The sequence below is a fragment of the Chrysemys picta genome, chromosome 7 (assembly GCF_011386835.1).
Source record: "Chrysemys picta bellii isolate R12L10 chromosome 7, ASM1138683v2, whole genome shotgun sequence".
NCBI classification, from domain to species: domain Eukaryota; kingdom Metazoa; phylum Chordata; order Testudines; family Emydidae; genus Chrysemys; species Chrysemys picta.
Genome location: NC_088797.1, coordinates 109,459,323 through 109,480,942, shown reverse-complemented (window position 1 = coordinate 109,480,942; position 21,620 = coordinate 109,459,323). Strand labels below are relative to the sequence as shown.

The window sequence follows — 21,620 nt, the reverse complement described above, 5'->3', positions numbered from 1 at the left end:
TGTGAATGGGGGGGTGCTTTTATTTAATTGTGAGTCATTAAAATTGGTGGGGAGTAAAGGCAAACAGATACATTACAGGTAAATGGAATTTTGTTTAGGTATTTCAGATTGGATCTACCCAGTTAAAGCTTTCCACAGTTGTAGTGATTAGCAAAGGATATTGCAATAATGGCCTTGTTGCAGTCAGGGCCGGCTCCAGGCACCAGCTTAACAAGCAGGTGCTTGGGGCGGCCAAGGGAGAGGGGCGGCACCTGCGGCAATTCAGGGAAGGCAGGTCCCTCACTCCCTCTAGGAGCGAAGGACCTGCCGCCAAACTGCCGCTGCTGATCGCGGCTTTTTTTTTCCCCCAATTGCCGCCGCCCGTCACGATTGTGATCGCGGCTTTTTTTTTTTGCGTGGGGCGGCAGAAATGCTGGAGACGGCTCTGGTTGCAGGTAATTGCATACATGTTGCTGTTCCTAGGCTGTAATATAGTGATGAGATAAATATGACCGGATAAGAGAAATACGTCTAAATGGAGACCATTGTTTGTCACATTTGTTTTTATATTGATAGATGAAAAGGAATTCTTGCTTGCGTCATCATTATTATGTTTGTATAAGCATCATCATGGATGTTTATTATTATGGCAGTGCCCCAGGGGTAACCAAGAGTGGGGTCCCAGTGTGCTAGGTGCTGTACAAACACAGAGTAGTAGATAGTCCCTGCCCCAAAGAGCTTACAATTTAAATAGCATTCTGTGTAGACCCTCTATTGTAACTGGTATATATGAGTTGATGGCAATAGTTTTAAAGGCATTTATTGCTGCATTATTGGGATTAAAGTGGAAGAGAAGTATGACTCTGTTTAAAATGCGCTATTTGTTGGATGCTATTCCTTTAGGGCCTGATCTAGTGCCCACTGAAGTCAATGGAGTCTTTCCAATCTGGTACCTAATATATTGGCTACAAGTTTACCAACTTTCCTTTCAGGGCTGAATTTTCCAAGAAGCAGTTACCGCCATCCAGTGCACCTTCAGGCAAACACTACAAAGTGGGATTTACCAAAGGCTTATGAATGGTGAAGGCAGACAGAACATCAAGCCCATTGAGGACGAGTGCAAGGTCTGCGCAGGTAGGCTCTGAGCATGTACATTGCACAAGAATTTGTAACAGGAAAGTCAGACTGACCCTTGGTTTTGCTGTCTGCTGGTCCTGTGCCTCACCAGCTGCTCCTTGCACTACCCATTTCCCCTTCCACACCCTTCCCACAAATTTTAGGAAGCCCAAGAGCAGTCCCTACAACATGCCCTAAAAAAAAAGAGCAGGAAACAAAGCATGTTGACTAAGTTGAATGTTACTGATTTACTCTTTATTACAGCAGCAGCAACTCAATATATAAAATAAATATCAAAATAAAATAACAAAGCGCTGCCTGATCCTCCTTAGTTCCTGAGCAAAAGGCAAGTAGGGGAAGGGTCATTAATTGATGGTCCAGCCTGGGTCCCCTGCACAGGGATTATTTCATGCTCAGAGACCAGTTCTGTGAGCTGTTCTACACAAACAGAGCCCTATGTCTTCACAGAGCCCCACTGAAATCACATGGGGCTGCACAAGCAGAACAGCTGGCAGGGTCAGGACATTAGTGAATATTTTGCACTTATTCTGTGCACAGAACAAGGCAAAATTGGAGACTCCTATTAAGCATGTTTTTGGGGTGGCTGGCTGTTGTGCAATTATATTGCACTGACCCAAGACTGCATTGGAGTCATCCTTAATGAAGAGGGTAGCACAGAACAATCTTGCCACTATTTCCATGAATTTTAAAGAATAGGCACTTCCCCCCGTTTCTTTATTGCCCTGCCAGCATTGAAGATCTCAACTTTTACAGCATCACTTTTCTGCCCATCTTAATAAAATTATTTTAAATCGACAGCATAATATTGAAGCTCTTATTTAAAATGTATGTGAGCATAATGCCCTAGTATTTTCTACTTGTAACACCAAATGGAGCACTGTAAAAGTACTTTATCAAGTGACACCAAACGAGCCTACATATCTTAGCTTACATTGCATTCTAGATTTTGGCACCCATTTTTCTGAGATAAATAAATGCTTATAATCAAAACAGATCACCTTAGGCATCAATTAGGGATGTATCCTGCTATTGCTTGTGCACAAAAATACTGATTCAAAGTCCACTGCGTTAATTGGAAAGACTCCTACTTGCTTCAGGTCCCTAATTCAGATCAGGTCCCTAATTCAGATACTGAGCAGCATTTCTTTTATCTCAAACTGTGAGTCATATACTATTTTGGGGGCAGACTGAGATATCCTAACATTGAGTAGTACATCACTCCTCAAGTAACTTCACTGATCTTAGCGGGACTACTTATGGTCTAGAGGTGTGAATAAGGGTATCACAACTGGGCCCTTTGTTCTTTTGTGCACAATTGCTGTTGAGGTCAAAGGAGGTTTTGCTCACAAGTCACAGATAGAATATTCCCTATGATCTGTCAGCCATTAAGCAAGATGGTGGCTTTCTGTCTCTCTAGTCATTTTCAACTGATATTACATTGAATATTTTGGGAGCTATCTCGTGATTCCCCCTTAATTCCCACAGGTGAGCAGTTACCGATGCATGGGATCCCACTGAAGTTAATAGGATTACTTGTGTAAATAGCTGTTCACCAATGGGAGGAACAGTGGGTTGCTACCTGTTTTTTTTTTTAAATTACTAGTCCTTTACCCATTTTTACAGCCAGATAGAACAATTATAACACTCCAACAATAAATTGCACTTTTCTTTTGAAAAAGAGGCCAGGCCTGAAAGTTGAGTGAAAAGAGTGAGGCCTGTAATTGTTTATTAGCTTCACTTGTGACAATATATCTGGCTTGCAGGCCAAGAAAAGTATAAACAAATGGCAAGTTATTGGTTTTTCAATAACAAGATTTAAACCAAGGCAATAAAAAACATATCCTATTTGATAGTATTTATGAAACAGTTAATATTGGCAATACCTTTTCCATCTCCTCAAAGTTACACATATTGTACAAACTTTGATCTATCTCTAAGAACAAAAATACTTGCTGTAGAATACCCAGGGCAGTGAGTCACTCTGTTGGAAAGGGAAACAATGTCCATGTCCTCTTATGAAATTCTCTGATATTAAAATAAACCAAGCTGTAGTTTTCTTGAACTTTGTCTGAAGTATTGGAGGGCACAACTAACACAAAACCTTGTTTTTAGTCTGTAATCTTAGAATGTATACTCAGATGTGACTACTTAATTATTTTCATGTTTGAGAATTTTATAACACCAGAAAATCTCTAATTCTTAGTTTTGACCCAAGGTACAAAAGCATTTTAATTAATTAATTAATTAATTAATGTAATTATCAATGTAATTATGCTCATACAAGCACACAGAAGACCTGATCCTGCAGCCCATGCATACATGTGACTGCCACTGAAGTCAATTACAGTTCTGTGAGTGCAAGTGTTGCAGGATTGGGCCAAAGACAATAAAACATGAAATCACAGACAAAATTCTGGTCTCTCCAGTGCTGATCTCTACTGTCTATCCTGTGCATTAAGTTGCATACCTAACTCATATTTATTCCTTTGAAAGTCTCCCCCGAACTTCCATTGATATTAGTGAAATTTCAGCAGATGGACTTTGTGCAGAACGTAGGAATATAGAATAGAAAACTGCACCAGGAATCTCATCGCTAAAATCTATAGTTTGTTTTGGAGACATTTGCCCTGGTGTATATGTATATCTATGAACTCTTACACAGACAGGCAGGCACACATACAAATTCAGTGGGGCGGATCAGAGACGGAGTGCCTGTGTTGCTGTCCAAAGTGCTGAAAACAGGGTACGTGCCATTCAGAGTAACTTTTTAAAGGAAGAATGAAATAAATTCTAGGCAAAGGTGGCAACACAATGGGAAGACCAATTTTTCTGTGACTGAATCCATTGTGATTTTGACATCAACTTCAGTGGAGCATGTATGAGCCCTAAAACATATACATCGGGAATTTCTGGGGCATCTAGGGGCACGTATATTGAAACCTAGTTATTATACACAGTTGCATAGAACCCAGCTGAAGTCAGTTAGCTAGAATAGTCACCTATAAAATGTAAGGTTCAGTCCTGCTCACAAATAGATGTTTTTGTAAACAAGGCCAGACACCTCTCAAGCTTCCTTAGATATGGTTACCACCTGAGCATTGTATTCATAGTTTGCCATCTCATTATATTTATCTTGTGAAAATTCAAAGCTATCTATCAATAATTTGCTCTCTGTCATACTGTCTCAAAGTATTCTGATCAATATAGTATCATTTCAAATCTTATTTACGAATGTGCAGGACATTATCAATGACATCCAGAAATATTGAGCAGTGTTCTGCAATCCCTGATCATTTTACTTGAATTATAAAATCAGCCTTTGCAACAAAAAGCTCTAACATTCTATAGCTAAACAGTAAGTATCTTATCATCTCTGTTTGATTTCTTCCTAATGAGGATTTTTTGTACAGATGTTCAGTCAATACCTGTCCCTAATGTGAAGGAACTGCCCAAAGGCCTTACCTTTCAATTAAATGAACTGACTATGAAGCAGATTCTGCTTTGGTTACTATTTGCAATAAAGCTCATGAGTAAGATACTAGTGGCAAATATTAAATGTTATATCTGATGATTAAAATGGAAAAGGCATCGGAGATGTCTGAACATTTGCCCTAGATTATTTAAGAGTAGTCTGTATATCCTTCATTCCTTTGCAGCTTTCAAGCATAGCAAAGTTACAAAGCATAATAAGCTCTTTACTATATCTTGATGTGTGCAATGTACTATTTTCCTGATTGAATTATATAAGGAGCAAGGTGATCTGTCTGATTTGCTTAATACTCCTTGCTCTGCTATAACTTACAGTAAAAGCATTGTGCAAGTCTCTTAGTCTTTCTGGGACTCCGTTTCCCCATCTATAAAATGGGGATAATAACATATTATAAGAATACATATCTGTAGGGTTTTGAGGATGAATTATTTAGCATTTGTACAGGGCTTTGAATATATAATGTGCAATATTGTTCATATTCTTTTGTTAATTGTATTCCATTGTAAATAAACTGTAGTGTGTATTAAGCAACAGAGGGTCCTGTGGCACCTTTGAGACTAACAGAAGTATTGGGAGCATAAGCTTTCGTGGGTAAGAACCTCACTTCTTCAGATGCAAGTAGTGTGTATTAGTATCACATTTCATATATATGCTAACTCATAATCATGTCACTTGTTGCCTTTCACAATAGTGAATTAAACTTTAATTCTTCCTGGTTGCTAATATGAACATGTTGTTCAGTCATACACAGTCCCTCTTTATCCATTCTTCCAACATTAGTCATGGATGGTCTTAAACTGAGAAAAACTGGAATATCCATATCTAAGATGGAAAGTCCTTGATTCTGTAACTAGCCTTCTTGTAGCCTCATATGGCTTCTCAGAGAGGAGCAAATTCTAAGCCCAGATCCTAGGCTGCAAAGCTGAGATGGGCATTGGGCACATGCATGCAGATTAACAGGCGTTTCATGGAACCATTGCATGGCTGCTCCATGAAGGTTCCAGCAGTCCCTAATGAAGCTCTGTATATGTGTAAATGGAGGATTTCTGTAGCAGTGGATCCTCCAGTCTCTCCATGACTCTCCACTGGCCCAACCATGCCCCATCCCTAAACCCTGCTTGCATAGCCCCACATTCACCTCCCTGAACAGCAGGACCACATTGGTTCCACTGTCAAGAAGCCCTCTGCAGATAATGAGGCAGGAGCAACATTTGGCCCAGCCTATGAAATATCCATCCTTGTTCAGAGATCCCTGGGAAAGAAGCCTACTGTTGTGATAAGTAGGCATGAGGTGATGAATTAAAGATGGTTTATTTGCCAGTTTAGCTTTAACTTTCCTGGCAGGTGTGGGTTTAAGGCAAGTTGGTGATGTTATTTTAACTGAGTTTATTGTTGGAGAATTTCCAGGGTGTTTTTCGTAATGTTCAACTAGAACATACAATTTTTTTAAAAAGTCTTCCACATATATGTACAAAATGTATATAAATGAACACTTCTATAAATACACAGTTAGCAGAGAGGGACAAAATTAGAGGTTTAGAATTTAGTTTTGGAGGAATGGGCTATCTTCCAGGCTCAGTCACAGGCTTCCTAGGTGACCTTGACAATGCATCTCTCTGTGCCTCAGTTATTTTATCTGTAAAATGGGGATATGAATACCTACCTAAAGGGGGATAAGAAGCTTAATTAACTAGGGCTAGATTCTACCCATCCCTGTGTGGGTGTGTAATGGAGGAGGAGACATATAGAACTTCCCTGGCTATGTGTCCTCATGGAGAACCCAGACATGGGTGAGTGCTTACACTCAGAAGAGTATAAGGACTATGTGATCTTATTACCTCTGCAAAAGGCATGGGAGAGGCTTGATCCCTTGCTGCACCAGCTAAAAAAGCTAGTAATTATGGGAAAAGACAGAGGAAGGGAATGAACACTGCACTCTATGAAATGAATTCTTCCTGGGCTTCTTGAAATTCCAGGAAACATTGCACCTGCCCGAGGCACAGGGCTTAACATTGCTCCTGTTGGAGCAGCCTTCCTCTGCATAGAAGTATTGTGGCTTAAAAGCATGACAGAGCCATTTATGTTTGAAAGGCACATTGAGATCATTGGATGGAAGCTGCTATCTATATATGAAATACTAGCACAATTAACTTATGTTGCAAACTACAAGTTGTTTTTTGGTTTTACCAACTACAGACCAGGTTTGTTCCTATTCAGAGTCCATTTATCCCAAAATTCCCAGAAGGAGCAGGGTTATCTTAGGATCTTTTCATAAAGTGCAATATTTAGCTGATATCTATAACAGCTCTTGTGGAATTGCCAAGGTCTATGATATAAATCTAATGCGAGAGTCTTTTTAAGAAACTGATTTTTGACTCAATGGACCGTAACAACTTTTAAATCAATGATTATTTAGGAACTCCTAAAAACTGCAGATAATTTAGCAGCTGTACACACATTGTCTATTCTGTTCTCATTGAGTTGCACATAAATAATCTATATTTGTCTGGGTCTTGACTATACAGGTGGTTAAGTGTGGATTATACCAATTCTTTTTCCAGTCAGTTCAGTAAAATGTTTGGAAACCACTCTCCCTTGGAAGGGGTTTAAAGGATGCCCGAGAGGTTCTATATCTCTTGTTGACTTCAGTGGAAGCTAAAGGTTCTCAGCAGCTCCTAGAATGTGCTCAACACAGGTCTGGTCCCAATATGCCTAAGAAGTGAACTATTTGTGACAATGTAGAAATTTTCTTCTCCATATTATACCATAACAGATGTTATCATAATCTGTATTGCTTTTTCATCACTTATGTATGTTATTCAGGAGGTTTTGGCTTGGTGCCATAAGCATCAGGCTTGGAATGGAGGGTCTCAAGAACCACAGGTTCCAGAATCAACCTTCTGAAACAAGTGAATTGAGTTATCATGAAATTTACTGCATGTGGGTCATTTGGATGAGACTTTGAGTGGTTAGGTCCTTTCTGTTCTGCATGGATAGCAAAGATCCCATTACAGTTTTCATAAGACCAAGGTTTTGCCCCAGTATCTTTAGCCAACATTTGCTCTTCTTGCAATACAGGGCTGTGAGTTTGCTTCTGATTGTGAAAGATGATGCATACATGTTTAATGGGGCAAAGTGAAGGAAACAACTTTCAATAAGTTGTTGATTGGGTAGAGTGCTTGATATAAATTGACTGTAGATTTCATTGGGTTTTAATATCTGGGTTGGTGGTTGCTTATTTTATCAACTTTTACTACTACACAACTTTTACTACTTACTGTAAATATAGGAAATAGACTCACATCATGCACTCATGGGGAGGGGATAGCTGTGCAGGCTTGTGATAAGTTTATGACATAATATCACCTCCTCATACCTGTGCATGCAATATTATGCATAATATTACATGTATATTATATTATACATCATATTGCACAAGGCCATATGACATGCTTACTAATCTGTTTTCCCTGGACTTAGTGTCACACTCCAAACCACAGAGCAGCTTCAGGCGGATGGCATTTTACAATAATAAACCCACCTAGAAATGTTTTCTTCTTCCTTCAAAAATTATCCCATCCTGAAGGCCAACACACGTCAGGTTCAGCCCAGGTTCCATAAACAAAAGTGTCAGAAATGAAAAGGTCTGTTTTCTCACAGCCCCACAAGGCTAGAAATGAGAACTTTATCCTATTTTGAAGGAGAGACTGTTAGCCTGCCAGTGCGTCACATCAGGTCCTGGAAAGGCCTGAGACATGAGACTTGTACAGTCATTCCATTTGTAGGGATAGAAAGGTTATTTTAGGTCATTTTTGGAGGTGTTTTATATTTACTACTTTTAATTTTTCTCTCCTTCTGAGCCCTTGACATTGTGACTCCTAGTGATGAAGGCACTTGGCTTTATTGATGAAGGGATACAAGAAAAAGTTAAATAACATAAGAATTTAAAACTCTCTAAAGCATTCTTAAAATAGCTTTCTCATACCATCTGTTGTATAAACACAGAACAAATCATAGTGGAGTGGGATGTCCAAAATAACTTACTCATAGCTTCTTCACTCATGAGTAATGCATCCATCCCAAACTCATGCTGATGAACTCTTTAAACTATTCTACACCATAAACATTCCATTTGAAATTAAAGTTGCTTTCCTTTAGTTTGTAATTGACATTTGATTCCAGTGGGATATTACAAAGGAAGTGATTGAAGAACTGACAAATACAGAAGATTTTGTATATAACTGAATTTTAAAATATACTCTGTAATTTTTAACAATTTGAAATAAATGAATAAGAGATACCATTTGTAATGTTTATATCATAAAACATCCTAGACTTTGGTAGTGGTTTAAAGCGTGCACTGATCCATCTTTGGTGTTTAAGGAAGGGGGTTTTGCTGCTGGGATAAAATAAGGGACGAAGCAGCATTAAAATGTATCTGACGGTGGAAGTATCCATTATAGATGACCAGTGAAGGTTGAATTTAGTCTGCCCATGCTGGAGGAATAATTTATACAGAGACAAACTGTTCTCTGTGTTCCTGGTCCCTTTTTTTCTGACTCTGCACAGGCATGTTGCCACCCACGTAGGCCCCAATTCAACAAAGTACTTAAGCACTGCATTACTATAAGCACGTGTTTAAAGTTAGCCATGTGCTTAAATACCTTGCTATATCAGACTGCTGGGCAGGTGCACTAGAATGTTAAATGCAAGTGTGTTCAGGCCTAATCCTAAAACTCTTACTGCAAGGTGTCATGCTTCTGCAGTAAGTGGTCTGTTGCAAGGCTCATGGTTAACAACTCTATTCCTTTGGCAAACAGAACTTTCTACTGCAAATGCAAAGCTTGTCTGTGCAGAAGACAGTTTGGGGGAACTAACTCCCACAGGAGCTAAGAAGTCTCCAAGTCTAAGGTTACGTCCAGACTACCCGCCAAATTGGCTAGACACGATATATTGATCCCCGAACGTGCTCCCGTCTACTCTGGAACTCCACCAGGGCGAGCAGTGGCCGTCAATCCCATGCCGTGAGGACCCAAGGTAAGTCAAAATAAGATACGTCGACTTCAGCTACGCTATTCCCGTAGCTGAAGTTGTGTATCTTACATCGACCCTCCCCCTCCCCCCCCCCCAGGGTAGACCAGCCCTTTGGTGCACTCTTCCAACTTGCTTTCTCTAATATAAACACAAAGCAGCATGGGCCCTTTTATAACAAACAAAATAACTTTCAAAATATTCTACTGCACATACACATCCTGGGGAGAGGCTGAAAGAAAGAGCAAACCCTCTGGGACAGGTGTTTATCAACTCACTTAATTCACTCCTTGAAGATTCTCAGATACTACGGTGGTGAGAGTGGTACAAGAACCTGAATAGACTAACCCAGAATATCTTGCAGCTGATAATTCTCCAAACATATAAAGTTTTTATGGCTTATAGTACTGCATCATAAAGCAAAGATGATATAACATGTAATCTCAAAAGCACATGGTGCAAATGTGTTCCATGACTCTACAGAAATGTTTCTTTATAAAAATAAAATTGCAAAAACAAAACAAAACAAAACAAAAAAACCCCAACCACCCCACAAAAAAAGAGAATGTGTTCGGATAAGATAAACCACCAGATAAATCACTTTGCAGTATAACACAGGGCTAAACCTAAAAATAAGCAATTACTCTAAATCACATCAAGTAACTATTGCAAACATCACATTTACACAACTGATTCATGTGTAGATTAGCCAATTAATTTTGAATGGAAACACTAATGAAATAATTATTATGTATTTAAACCACAATGATAGCAATCCAGTTCTAGAAACACAAATTAATAAACAAAAATAGGTGAGGCATGGAGCTACCCTGATTTACACTGGCTGATGATGGGACCCCCTGTGCCCATATCCTGTTGTGATGGATATAAAAATAATAACTGTGTGTTCCCTTAGCCTGATAACAAAAGAGACCTGAAATGGGAAAGAAAAAAAGGCTGGAGTTGTATGGGGGTTTTGTTGTTGTTGGGTTGTTTTGTTTTTTGGCTTCTTTATGATATATAAAAGAGGACTGCAAGATCAAGGTTTCTTTCAGCAACAACAGAGGAGTCTGTCCCCCTGCTTTTTACATTAGTAATTCAGGTCTCATCTACCCTGGAAGACTCCATGGACAACTGGAGAACTAGTAAAATTATGTCCTTTTAATACAGCCTGTTAAAACACTCTTTTGGTTGGGGAGATTTAAAACCTGTTTAACTCAAACACTGAGGGAAGAGGGAGCCTTTGTTAAGGATTTAGCATCTCAGACCTTTCAATTAAGAGCAGAGAGAGTACCCAATCACATTTCTAGTCATCTGAGACCGACAGCAACACATTTCTAGTCATCTGAGACCGACAGCAACACAGGCGCGGTCAGATTTGATTTCTAAAGTGAAAAACAAGCAGAAGGGGGAAAACACCCCACTTTCCAGGCCTCCTTCCCAAAGAAGCAAAAAAAGGGCAGAAGCCTGTGTCGTCATCCACCCTCCCCTTTTGCAGGCTGCCTTTAAGTGACAAAGATGCCTATGTGCACAGAAGATGCTCATAAACTACTAAGGCCAATTGCTGATATCCCTTCCCCTCTCCCTCCACAGATGTGCCTCTCGGCTTAGTCATTTCTGTATCTATCTTGGGACTTTTTCTGAATTCAGTCATTTCTTTGCAGGACTTTGTAACTACAGGGGCCAAAATATATAGGTGACCAAGAAATGTAATATACATTTTCATTGGGGACTTCATTATTTCCAGTCTAATGAACGAGGAAGTCATTCAGATACTACTGTGATGGGTGACAGTGCAAACCCCTAAATTGGATATTTAAATTTGTCTCTAGTTCTATCCCTATCATGATTGTTACAAGCACATAACTCAGCAATACCTGAACAGCATTTATTGCAACATGCTGTATGAGCAATTCCCATTCTGTTCTATCACTCATCATGGTCTGAAAAAAAGTTACATAAATGGAAGAATATCTGTTTGAGATTGTAGCTGTAGCAGATGAAAATATTACATTGCTGGATCAGTGTAATCCATTGGTGGGTTTACAGACCCCAAATTTTCCAGGGAGTGACATAAATCCTCAGAATGTCCCTGACTGCAAGAGTTTGTTTAAAAACTCACATTGCTGGACAGCTCCTTATTGTCTAAGGAAAGTTGTACCTGTTTGTTCCATGTACTTTCAATCAGAGCTAGATTCAGAATGAGCCAGATTAGTTTTTAAAATGAAAGGAACGAGGGAAGGAAATTTTACAATTTGGAGTAATTGAATTGTTTAAAGACAGATCTTCCCCCCCACCCCCCTCCATTCCATTCTTGAATCTACAGCTGAAAATTTGATTTTCCTCATCTTATATGCCAGATCAAATGTTCATTATAGGTACTCACATTTATTTCAGATTTTCAGAATTATACTTGGTTTAAATGGGTGGGATACTTCGTATTTATTTTTTTCTTCAGAATGTTAATCCAGATTTTGGATTCAATTGTGAATTGAGAACCATGTCAGATTACCAGTCTAAAGCCCAGTGGGTGGATTTACCCATAACCACATGTGTAATTCTTTCAGAGGCAGCTTGGGCAACATCAATACTATTCTGTGCTTAATAAATCTTTCAAGTATAATGGAAAATTCAGGGCCCAGAATCTGGTCCCAGTGGTTGGATGGCTCAGACCATAAGCAGCCATGTTTTCTACCTCTTGATGAAGTCAAGTGGCAAGTCTCTCCCACTGCTTTGTTCAGATGCCTGACACACCCCAAAACTCAGCACCTGCTTTATCTCTATTTGGTCATCTGTTTTCATGCACCCATCACCATGGCATCTAGGTGCTCTGAGACAAGACTGTGGTTCACTGTGGGGGCTGCTTGGCAGCCTACAAACTAGACAGTTGCTGTGTTCTGATACCCATGCTGGGAAAAGACAGACAAAGAAAAACCCAGTGCATGCTGCCTGCCCGTGAGCGTAGAGACAGCCTGGCCTTTAAGTGTAGTAGGTAGTCGGCCCTACATAAGATTGACATCTCCTGTATGATAAACAAAGCTGACAGAGAATTTGAGTTAGTTCTTTTCAAAATGAAATATGTGTTTTCCCTTATTAATCTTGTTCCACATTCTGACTGTACAACATGTTTTGTCTACATTGTATTTCCCATTCACAGTTTATGCCTATACTTTGCATATATATATATCCCTCTACATATTCCCCCTTCAACCTGCCTGTTCTATATACATGCGGTTCTCCCTGCATATTCTTTCCTTCAACCTACCACTTCTGTGTGTATGGATATTCCCTATTTAGTCCTTTTTAATCTGCTTTCACACAATATTGGCATGAAAGAACTAGAAACTATTTTCCCCCTGCAATACAGCCTGTATTTTCTGTCTCTCCCTCACTCCCTGTTCTCAGTTAGAAATCACTGATGACCACGTATTGTTAAGGCTTTTCAAAGGGCTCGTGCGAAAATACGCGCACTACTAGATGCAAACCCGTCACATCTTCAGATTAAAGGCCCGTTTTAGCTCACGGCACATCCCATTCCTAATTCTCATTCTGCTGTGTCGTTGCAGGCTTGGCACTCCGTCCGTGAGGCCTATTCTGACAGCATGAAATAACGTTTACAAGACGACTCCTGTTAGGAACAAAGCCCAGCAATTGCAATGCCTCTGAACACAGCTCGCCCCGTTCAACCAGACATATTTTATAAAAAGGGGCCAATTCAATGCGACTGAAGGCGGGACCGTAACTGTCTGGATCTCTGCACTTTCTTCCTTCTGATCGAATTCACGACGTTAAAAATCAATGTTCCCCGAATACAGTGCTGTTCTAGCTGAGGTCTTTTCTAAACTCTCAGTTTCAATGAGCTAGTCGTATGCTGATGCAATTCTCCTGTTCCCTGTACACAAAACTTGTGCTGGTTTTACAAATATAGAATTAAGATGGATCTTGGAGAAGGATATTTTCCCCCTTAGAGCCTTGTAAAATAGCTATTGATTTGCTTCAGTTCTGTTTCTCATACGGGAGTTGCTACCGAAATATGGGGAATTCCAACAGAGGGCGCTGTGCGCTTTAGTTTTGTACTAGAGAGAGATGACGCCGGACTGGGACAGTAATACAAGGGGGGGGGGTTTGTTTGTTTGTTTTTAGTGTTTTCCACAATAGCCGAAGTGCTTGAAATATCATTTAAAGCGAGAGAATTAGGTCCGGAGTGACTGGGACGCTGAGGTAATGTGTACAGACAACTTGCACCTTTTCTCTTTCTTCCGATCAGTTCTCCCAAGAAGAGCCCATACCAATGTTAAAGTTTGACAATCAGGATGACATCCTAGAATGAAAGTGAAGGCGCGGCAAGCTTTGGAAATAGGTGACCAGACATTATCTTCTGCAAAGACCCTGAGAAATAAACTGGTTAATCTAAAAGGGAAGTATATACAAAAATAGAGGTGTCCTGACATGTATTTTTAATGCCTACATTTCTTAGATTTATTACATCAACTATCCTTCTGTGGGCAAAATACCAACCTGTCCAGTAATTCCCTGCCCCAGATTCTGAGTCTGTAAGGATAAAGTCTTCTTTACTAAAAGCATCAAAGGTACAACTTTTTCTGGTGGGCTAGCGCTGAATGCATCTAACGCGTGGAATCAGTGATGTATTTATTCTGAAAACGTCACTATACACAGATCATGCTTTTATTCTTTTATTGCAGGACAGAAGATTACAAAATGACGTGACGTCAGTATTTTGAAATCGAATGGACATGTGAGGCAAAGTTTGTTGGAGTTTCTCAGAATAAGCATAGCATCATTGATTCCAAGGTACAGAACCGTATTTTAAAAAGCATATGCTTTCTAATTGCAGGAAAGATTATTGCAATATGATTTATATGAATATTGGCTGTGTGTATTCATAAAACCTACATAGCCGTATAATATCGAGACAGATATTCCTGTAGCGGAAACTACGTTTAAATTTATAATATTTAAATATAATTTCCTCTTCAGGACACAAGCTAGAATGTAACTGAGATTCATGGAAATCCACAGAAAACTATGCTCAGAAAATACCTGAACGCAACATAAAATGGGTTTCTTTTAAATAGTGTTATTTTAACAGAAGTTTTTTTATAGGAAATGAAGCCAGCAAATTTTGTAAACTTAAAAATCCCACTCCATATTACCCGTTCATATAAAAAAATTACAATGCAGTTCAACTAGTCTTAATTTTTAAAAAGTTCCAGTCGTAGATTCCAAGTCGAACAGAAAGGTAGCAAAGTGGGAAAAGAAAGGTTTCAGAGTAGCAGCCGTGTTAGTCTTTATCCGCAAAAAGAAGAACAGGAGTACTAGTGGCACCTTAGAGACTAACCGAAGAAGTGGGCTGTAGTCCACGAAAGCTTATGCTCTAATAAATTTGTTAGTCTCTAAGGTGCCACTAGTACTCCTGTTCTTCTTTTTTGGGGAAAAGAAAAGAACTCGTACACATAAGCCGTGGGGTTTACTTCGGATTTTGCCAGATGAGCTTTCTTATCTATTTGTTGCCATTTCCACTTGAACTATTTAAGTAGTGACAAATAATGTTCGACTCTGCAGGTTAGAAGCTATTGCATATTGTGCAAAATGTGAAGTGAAGCGTCAATAAAAAACTATGGTTTTGGCGTGTAAACCGCAACCTTAAATATCTGCAAACACAAGAAGCGATCTTCCAAAAAAGTGCGGGCCGTGTGAACGTTGCTGGTTTCCCCCCATTGTAAAAAATAAATTGTGAACAATAGTCTAGTTCTTAACATTGACAATAAGTTTGCTACAGCGCTACCTGTCCCAAACTCTGTTGTGTTCTACTTTAGAACATGCGTGTGGCTAGGAAATATTCGTAAGGGGAAAACTGTAGCTTCTGCTATTAAACTGATAATCATCTGTAAATAAGACCCTTGAAGGGGAAGTATATAATCCAGGTAATACCTTAATAGAAATATCTGTTAAAGGTTTTTTTTTTATTGAATAAAACCAAACTACACTTTACAAATTACCAGTATTAAAAAAGACAGACTTTTCAGCCTCCCTCATTGTTAGCACTATATGTAACATGTTGCTGTGCGCAGTATCTATCTATCTATCTATCTATCTATCTATCTATCTATCTATCTAATCAACTGTATAAATGATATAATATAGTTAATAGAAGAAGTGTCATAGCTCTATAACAGACGTGTATCCAATACTTTTTCTGAAAGCAGGATTTTTGTTAATCTAAAGACAAAGTTGTGATCTATTGATAAAGGTCAATTTGTCAATGTATTCTGGGTGAGTCGAGGACACCATTTTAAAATTCGTGTGTACACAGTGGGGTGGAAACGCACAAAGATCCCCAGTCCATGTAACGGTGAACCACCTTCTTGTGAGACTTTTAGGACCGGGATCTGCTCGGCTCCTGGATGTATGTTGGAGACGCGGGTCAGCTATCCATTTGAGAGTGATACATTTATGGGAGACCAGCCCGTCTAGATTGTTGTTTGGATTCATGTTTAATCTTCCTTCTGCCTTGGTTCTTCTGATTATCTCTATAAGGGAATGACCACGAACTGCCCCGGGCGATCCGTGGCTCTCTCCCCAGTCTTGGGGGTGGTTGTAGGAGGAGACAATGCATAGCTGAGCCTCTTCCCCTCCTCCCCCAACCACCCCACATTCTGCCCGCACTAGCTGCGTTTTCCAAGGATCTCCAAGCCATGGGGACCTGTGCAGCTGGGGAGGAGAAGGGAGGGAGGGGGAGAGAAAGGAGGAAGTGTGAGGGGGTGGTTTGTGGCATGAGCAGTGAGATCTGTGTCATTTGCCTCCTGCACGTCTAGTGGTGCTTTAGCAGAGCCAATATCCTTTTGTGCTAATAGCCCTGTCCTCATTTGCTGCCTAATTGGACTATATAAAGCCAATAACAGGCGAGCTCTTATAGCCTGAAGCCAAAGCACCACGTCTAAAGGGGGGCTGGGGGGAGGCTGCCATCGCTGCTGCTGCTCCTGCTGCATGGGGCTGGGGCTGCGCGGAGCCCTCTCCTTTGGCTGCTGCCTAATCCCATTTGCCATTGTGCGTGCCCAATCGCCGTATACGCCCTGCATTTAACTTGGATGACATTTTGATTTCATCATTAGCATCAGGCGCCAGATTGACGCAGCAGCGGCAGCCGGGCTCTGGTCCTCCTCCCCGCAGCAGCCCTCGGTCCCGGGCTCTGTGGGTCTGAGTGTCCCGCGGCTGAGCAGCCCCCCTATGCACGGAGGCGCTGCCTCCTGTCCTCGCCCAGCCGCCCGCCCCACCCCCGCCCGGATTGGGTGCCCAGCGCCTGGGCGGCTGCCGCTGCCGCTCGAGTGTAGTTAGAGGGTGGTTTATGGTCTGAGCCGCCGCTGCCCTGCCAGGGACCGGGAGGAGGATGCCTGAGACTGGACAGGAGACCCCCAGCAGCCAGCCGCCGCCGCAACCCAAGGAGTCGCCTTTTTCCATCAAGAACCTGCTCAACGGCGACCACCACAAGGCGCCTCCCAAGCAGCCCCGAGCGCTCTTCGCCCCGGCCACCAAGGGGGCTCTGGATGGAGCCGGCTTTGCCCTCTCCCAGGTGGGCGATCTCGCCTTCCCCCGCTTTGAGATCCCGGCTCAGAGGTTTGCCCTGCAAGCGCACTACTTAGAGCGGTCCCCAGCCTCCTGGTGGTACCCGTACACCTTGACCGCCGCGGGAGGCCATCTGCCCAGGCCAGAAGGTACTGAGTGAATCTGTGTGTCTATGTGTCTGTCTGTCTGTCTCACTCCGCAGGCACGGATCAGAGATGCCCAGCTGGGTTTCTCATCTCCTGGGGCAGGAGCGACGGCTCGCTCTCCCCACGCGGTTACCCCTGAGAACAGGATGATTTGGTAACTGCTTTCGCGGCATCGTTAAGTGGCCCCCAGCAGGCTCCTTTCTGGGGGGAGGTGAAGGTGCCAGTGAGGCCCCGTGGTGAGCAGGGAGCAGCAGCTCTCTCTTCCTTGCCCTTTGTTGCTTAAGTTTGGGGGGAGGCTGGTTCCTAGGGCCTGGGTGAGTTTGCGGATGGTGATAAAGGTGCGGTGTGTTTTTGGGTTTCTTTAGCTGCAGAGAAATCTCTCCTGCGAGACTCCTCCCCGGCCTCGGGCACGGACAGAGACTCCCCGGAGCCCCTACTCAAGGCTGAGCCGGACCACAAGGAGCTTGACTCGAAAAGCCCCGACGAGATCATTCTGGAGGAGAGTGACTCGGAGGAGGTGAAGAAGGAGGAGAACGGGGAGGACTGGAAAGCCAGGGAAGACAGCCCGGAGAAAAAGCCCTGCCGAAAGAAGAAGACCCGCACGGTCTTCTCCCGGAGCCAGGTGTTCCAGCTGGAGTCCACCTTCGACATGAAGAGGTACCTGAGCAGCTCGGAGCGGGCCGGGTTGGCAGCATCTCTGCACCTGACAGAGACCCAGGTCAAGATCTGGTTTCAGAACAGAAGAAACAAGTGGAAAAGGCAGCTGGCCGCAGAGCTGGAGGCTGCCAATCTCAGCCACGCTGCCGCCCAGAGAATAGTGCGGGTGCCTATCCTGTACCATGAGAACTCCACCGCCGAGAACGGCACCTCGGCTGCCAACGTGCCCGTCAGCCAGCCCCTCTTAACATTCCCTCACCCCGTCTACTACTCCCACCCTGTAGTCACATCAGTACCACTCCTGCGACCCGTCTGAGAACTGACCCCATTCAGCTTTCTGGTGCGCCAGTGGGGAGGGGGTGGCTTAAAAAAATAAATCACCAAACCTCTAGGTCAGGAGAGAGGCCCGAGGAAACGGAGCAGCTGTAAATGATCAGTAATTTTGTAAGTACTCCAATGATTTGTGCAATTCATCAAGCGAATATTTGATGCTCTTTTTTTAATGGGTGGTTGTTAGGAGAGGGGGGGACCCTAAAAATAAAACCAGAGTTGAAGTGGAAACTTGTAGAGAACACTAGAATTGTTACATCTTTTGTAAACGTGAACAAAATATTGCGCTGATCTTTGTGGCTTTAGTTTTATTTTTGTAAACAACAGTCAATAAATGATCACGGTTTACTCCTCCATGTTTGCCAAATGCTAACGGAAAATGGAATTTCTGTTCCTTCCCTTCTTTCTCAAACTTGTTAATCCTCGTGGTTCTGTTACAACTCAAAGACTCCACCAACCGTGGCTTTTAATTTAACCAGACGTTTGTACAAATTTGCCTGTCACTTTTCCATGTTTTGTATCGTTAGGTTTCTGTGATGGGACTTTATAACTCGAAAGAAATACAGCCAAAAAGAAAATGCTTAATTATAGACACACTTTGGGTGAGCCTTATTTATTACCATTTGTTTAGATTTTAAAACAATCGATTGTGGATTATTATTATCCTTGGGTTTTTTCCCCCTTTCTTTCAAATGATATGTCAGCATTAAAAAAAACCTGTACCCTTTTGTTTTCTTTTGTAAAACAAACACACAAACAAAAAACTATTGTACTTTTGAACTGTGCAATATTGTACGACAATTCTTAAAGCACTGCTTTTATTTTAATGGCGATAAAAGGGTTTTTTTTTCATTGTATAATTGCGTTCCTTTATGTAGTTAAAAGGAAGGAAGGAAAGTGAAAAGAGAGGGATAGGAGGGGGAATAAACACTAGTCCTGCTAAAATAAATAAATAAAGAAAAGAGGTTCAGTGTGCTGAGCGCTTTAAGTGAAGGACAATCAATCTTTGAAAAATGTTAACTTATTTGCTATTATGTACAGTTTTCTTGTAGAGTCCATGGGGTGTGTGGATTTTAATAGACTGAAATCAAGTGCTGTGTGGACACCTCCATTCTCTCTGTCTTTCCTGCTGTCTGCTCACCTGTTGTAGGACAATTGTTTACTATCATCCCAAGGTGTTTTTTTGGTTTGTTTTTGTTGCCTCTCTAGTTCTGCCAGGAATCGGTCCTCTTTTTAAAACAACCAGTACTGTTATAACTGAATGTTGTGGTGGAAAAAATAAATAAAACCCGTTCCTTATCATTTTTAAGTGTGGCTTTGGAAAATGAGACAGAACAGGTGTCTTTCAAACCTTCCCCATTTCCTCCTATTGTTAGACGCACACACACACTCCCTCCCACTGGCTCTCATTCCAGGAACTGGTGAGACAGAGGGCGCATTGTTCTACTAAATGAATAACTACTTTGCTTACTCCCGTGTTGTTATCACGGGGAGGGGTTTTCGAATTTAGCTTTTATACAAATATTGTCAGGCTCCGGGCTGCCTGCGCTATGAGCGGTCTGCCGCTGTTTATTGGCCTTGTAGGCGTATGGTAGATGGCAGGGTACCTCCAGGGGTCATAAAGCTTCCTAGAAAACAGAAGCGTGCCAGCTGCACCCGCTCCCTCTTTAACTTCAGCCCGGCAAGGTATATTTCTGGCAGAGATGATGTATGTGACTGCTGGAACTGGAGGGGTTTTTTGGAAACGTCATTCGAATCGAAGGGAGCTGCCCAGCAACACCTCCAGGGCCGGTTCCCTGGTGTTGAAATAATAATCAGAGAGCGGGACAATTCATAGCTAACACCCCCCCACAACCCCCTGCAGAGGACATTTCTCTACCAAGGGCCAGCCTGGGAGGCTTTGGTGCTTTTGACAAACATCCTGGGTCGCGGGACTAGATGAAAAGTTTCCCAGGTGGAATCAAAGCAGAGCGTTGCCCAGTGGCGGATACTCTGTTCCCCTGAGCAGCGGCTGGGGGTTTCACACAGGGCAGGGAATTGTGGCTGGGGCGGCTGCGAGAGAGCCCCCTTGCCCATGCCGTGACAGCCCTCCCCGCCTGGCTCCCACCTCCATGGACACGGAGCCCCCCCAAGGCGCCCAGGAGAGAAACTTGCGCTTTATTCTTGGCTTCTCCGAAACACTGGAGGCCAGACGCGCGCGCACCCCGCCTGGCTCAGCAGCACCTGCCCCCAGAATTGCTGCGTGGGGTGACTCCTGCAGCTGCAATGGTTGTAGCACGGGAGCATCTCCCCACCCCCCATCCCGGAGGTTATCAGCGAGGGGGTGTCAGCCTGTGGCAGGCAGCGGCAGCAGCAGCCCGGGTGCTCGGTCGGGCAGCTTTCCTCTGCAAGCCGTGCTGATCCGCTCAAACTTCCGGCTTCAGCCACGCAGCCTTGCCGCACATCCCAACTTCAGCACCGCTGCTCCGGGGCTGCTCGGGGCTTTAGCCCGTTTGCCTTGGAGCAAGCCCTGCACTCGTTCCAGAGCAGAACTTCTCAGCCTATTCCCTAGAGAGCAAAGCGAGCAGCTGCGAAAGCCAGAGCGTCCCTTCCCCTGGGCCAAGTGCTAGGGGGCAGCCCTCCCTGGCGTTGGGACACTGCCTCTCTGCAATCCTCTGCTGTCAGCAAGTTCTGCTTGTATTCAGCAGCCTATCAGTGCTTCCTCTGGAGAAGGTCACGTTTGAAGTTCACTCCTGAGAAACGGCCCCGAATGTTTCTCTTGAGGATTTTGCTTCATCTCCTGCGCTCGGTTGGCACCGCGTGCATCGTTATTATTATTATTAGTTCAGATTGGAGAGATAGGATCGTTTCCCGTTTATAGAAAACTGCCCCGAATCAATGTGTGTGTACAGTTAGGGCAGGATTTCGCAAAAGCCCCATTGAAAAGAGATAGTCGTTCATTTTCTTTGCGTTTGGGAGCAAAAGCCTGGCATGTGTCTTGAATGAAAAATAAACAGAAATTCTCAGTCAAAATATGCTGTTCCGTGTGTCACCTACAAACAAAGTGATGCCTTTTGCTGTTTGCAATACTAACTTTGGGGCAAGTCAATAGCAGCCCATTAAAAAGCATGTTGTAATAGCAAATACATCTTGGGATTTTACAGCGCGATGGCACGATGTTATCAAACGCCAAGAAATACTTTATTTGTGGTCAGTGCCTAGAAAACGGTTATTGACTGACCCAGTTTTCCCTAAGTCGAGAAATGACTAGTTTGTTGCAAACACAG

At 42.5% G+C, this 21,620-nt stretch overlaps 2 protein-coding genes and 1 long non-coding RNA gene across 7 annotated transcripts in view; all 3 read left to right on the top strand.

The window, feature by feature from the left end:
- Window positions 1–4,724, top strand: part of LOC135972789 (uncharacterized) — a 51,067-nt gene extending 46,343 nt beyond the window's left edge. The window contains exons 3-4 of the long non-coding RNA XR_010589309.1: window positions 972–1,113; window positions 4,356–4,724. This is a non-coding gene — a long non-coding RNA (uncharacterized LOC135972789). The remainder of the gene's footprint in view (window positions 1–971; window positions 1,114–4,355) is intronic.
- A 6,249-nt stretch (window positions 4,725–10,973) lies between these two features.
- The window catches only part of HMX2 (H6 family homeobox 2), a 23,383-nt gene continuing 12,736 nt past the window's right edge, over window positions 10,974–21,620 (top strand). For 2 of the 5 annotated variants that reach the window (XR_010589308.1, XM_065552264.1), the window contains exon 1: window positions 10,974–14,449. The gene's annotated coding sequence lies outside the window, so the exon portion shown is untranslated. Of the gene's footprint in view, window positions 14,450–20,718 lie in introns of those variants that run through there. The other 3 variants (XM_065552266.1, XM_065552265.1, XM_065552267.1) reach the window with 3 other exon arrangements.
- Window positions 15,059–19,660, top strand: HMX3 (H6 family homeobox 3). Its single transcript, XM_005305884.4, has 2 exons — window positions 15,059–17,370; window positions 17,733–19,660. The coding sequence occupies exons 1-2, from the start codon at window positions 17,046–17,048 to the stop codon at window positions 18,338–18,340; spliced, it is 933 nt and encodes a 310-aa protein (XP_005305941.1). The 5' UTR covers window positions 15,059–17,045; the 3' UTR covers window positions 18,341–19,660.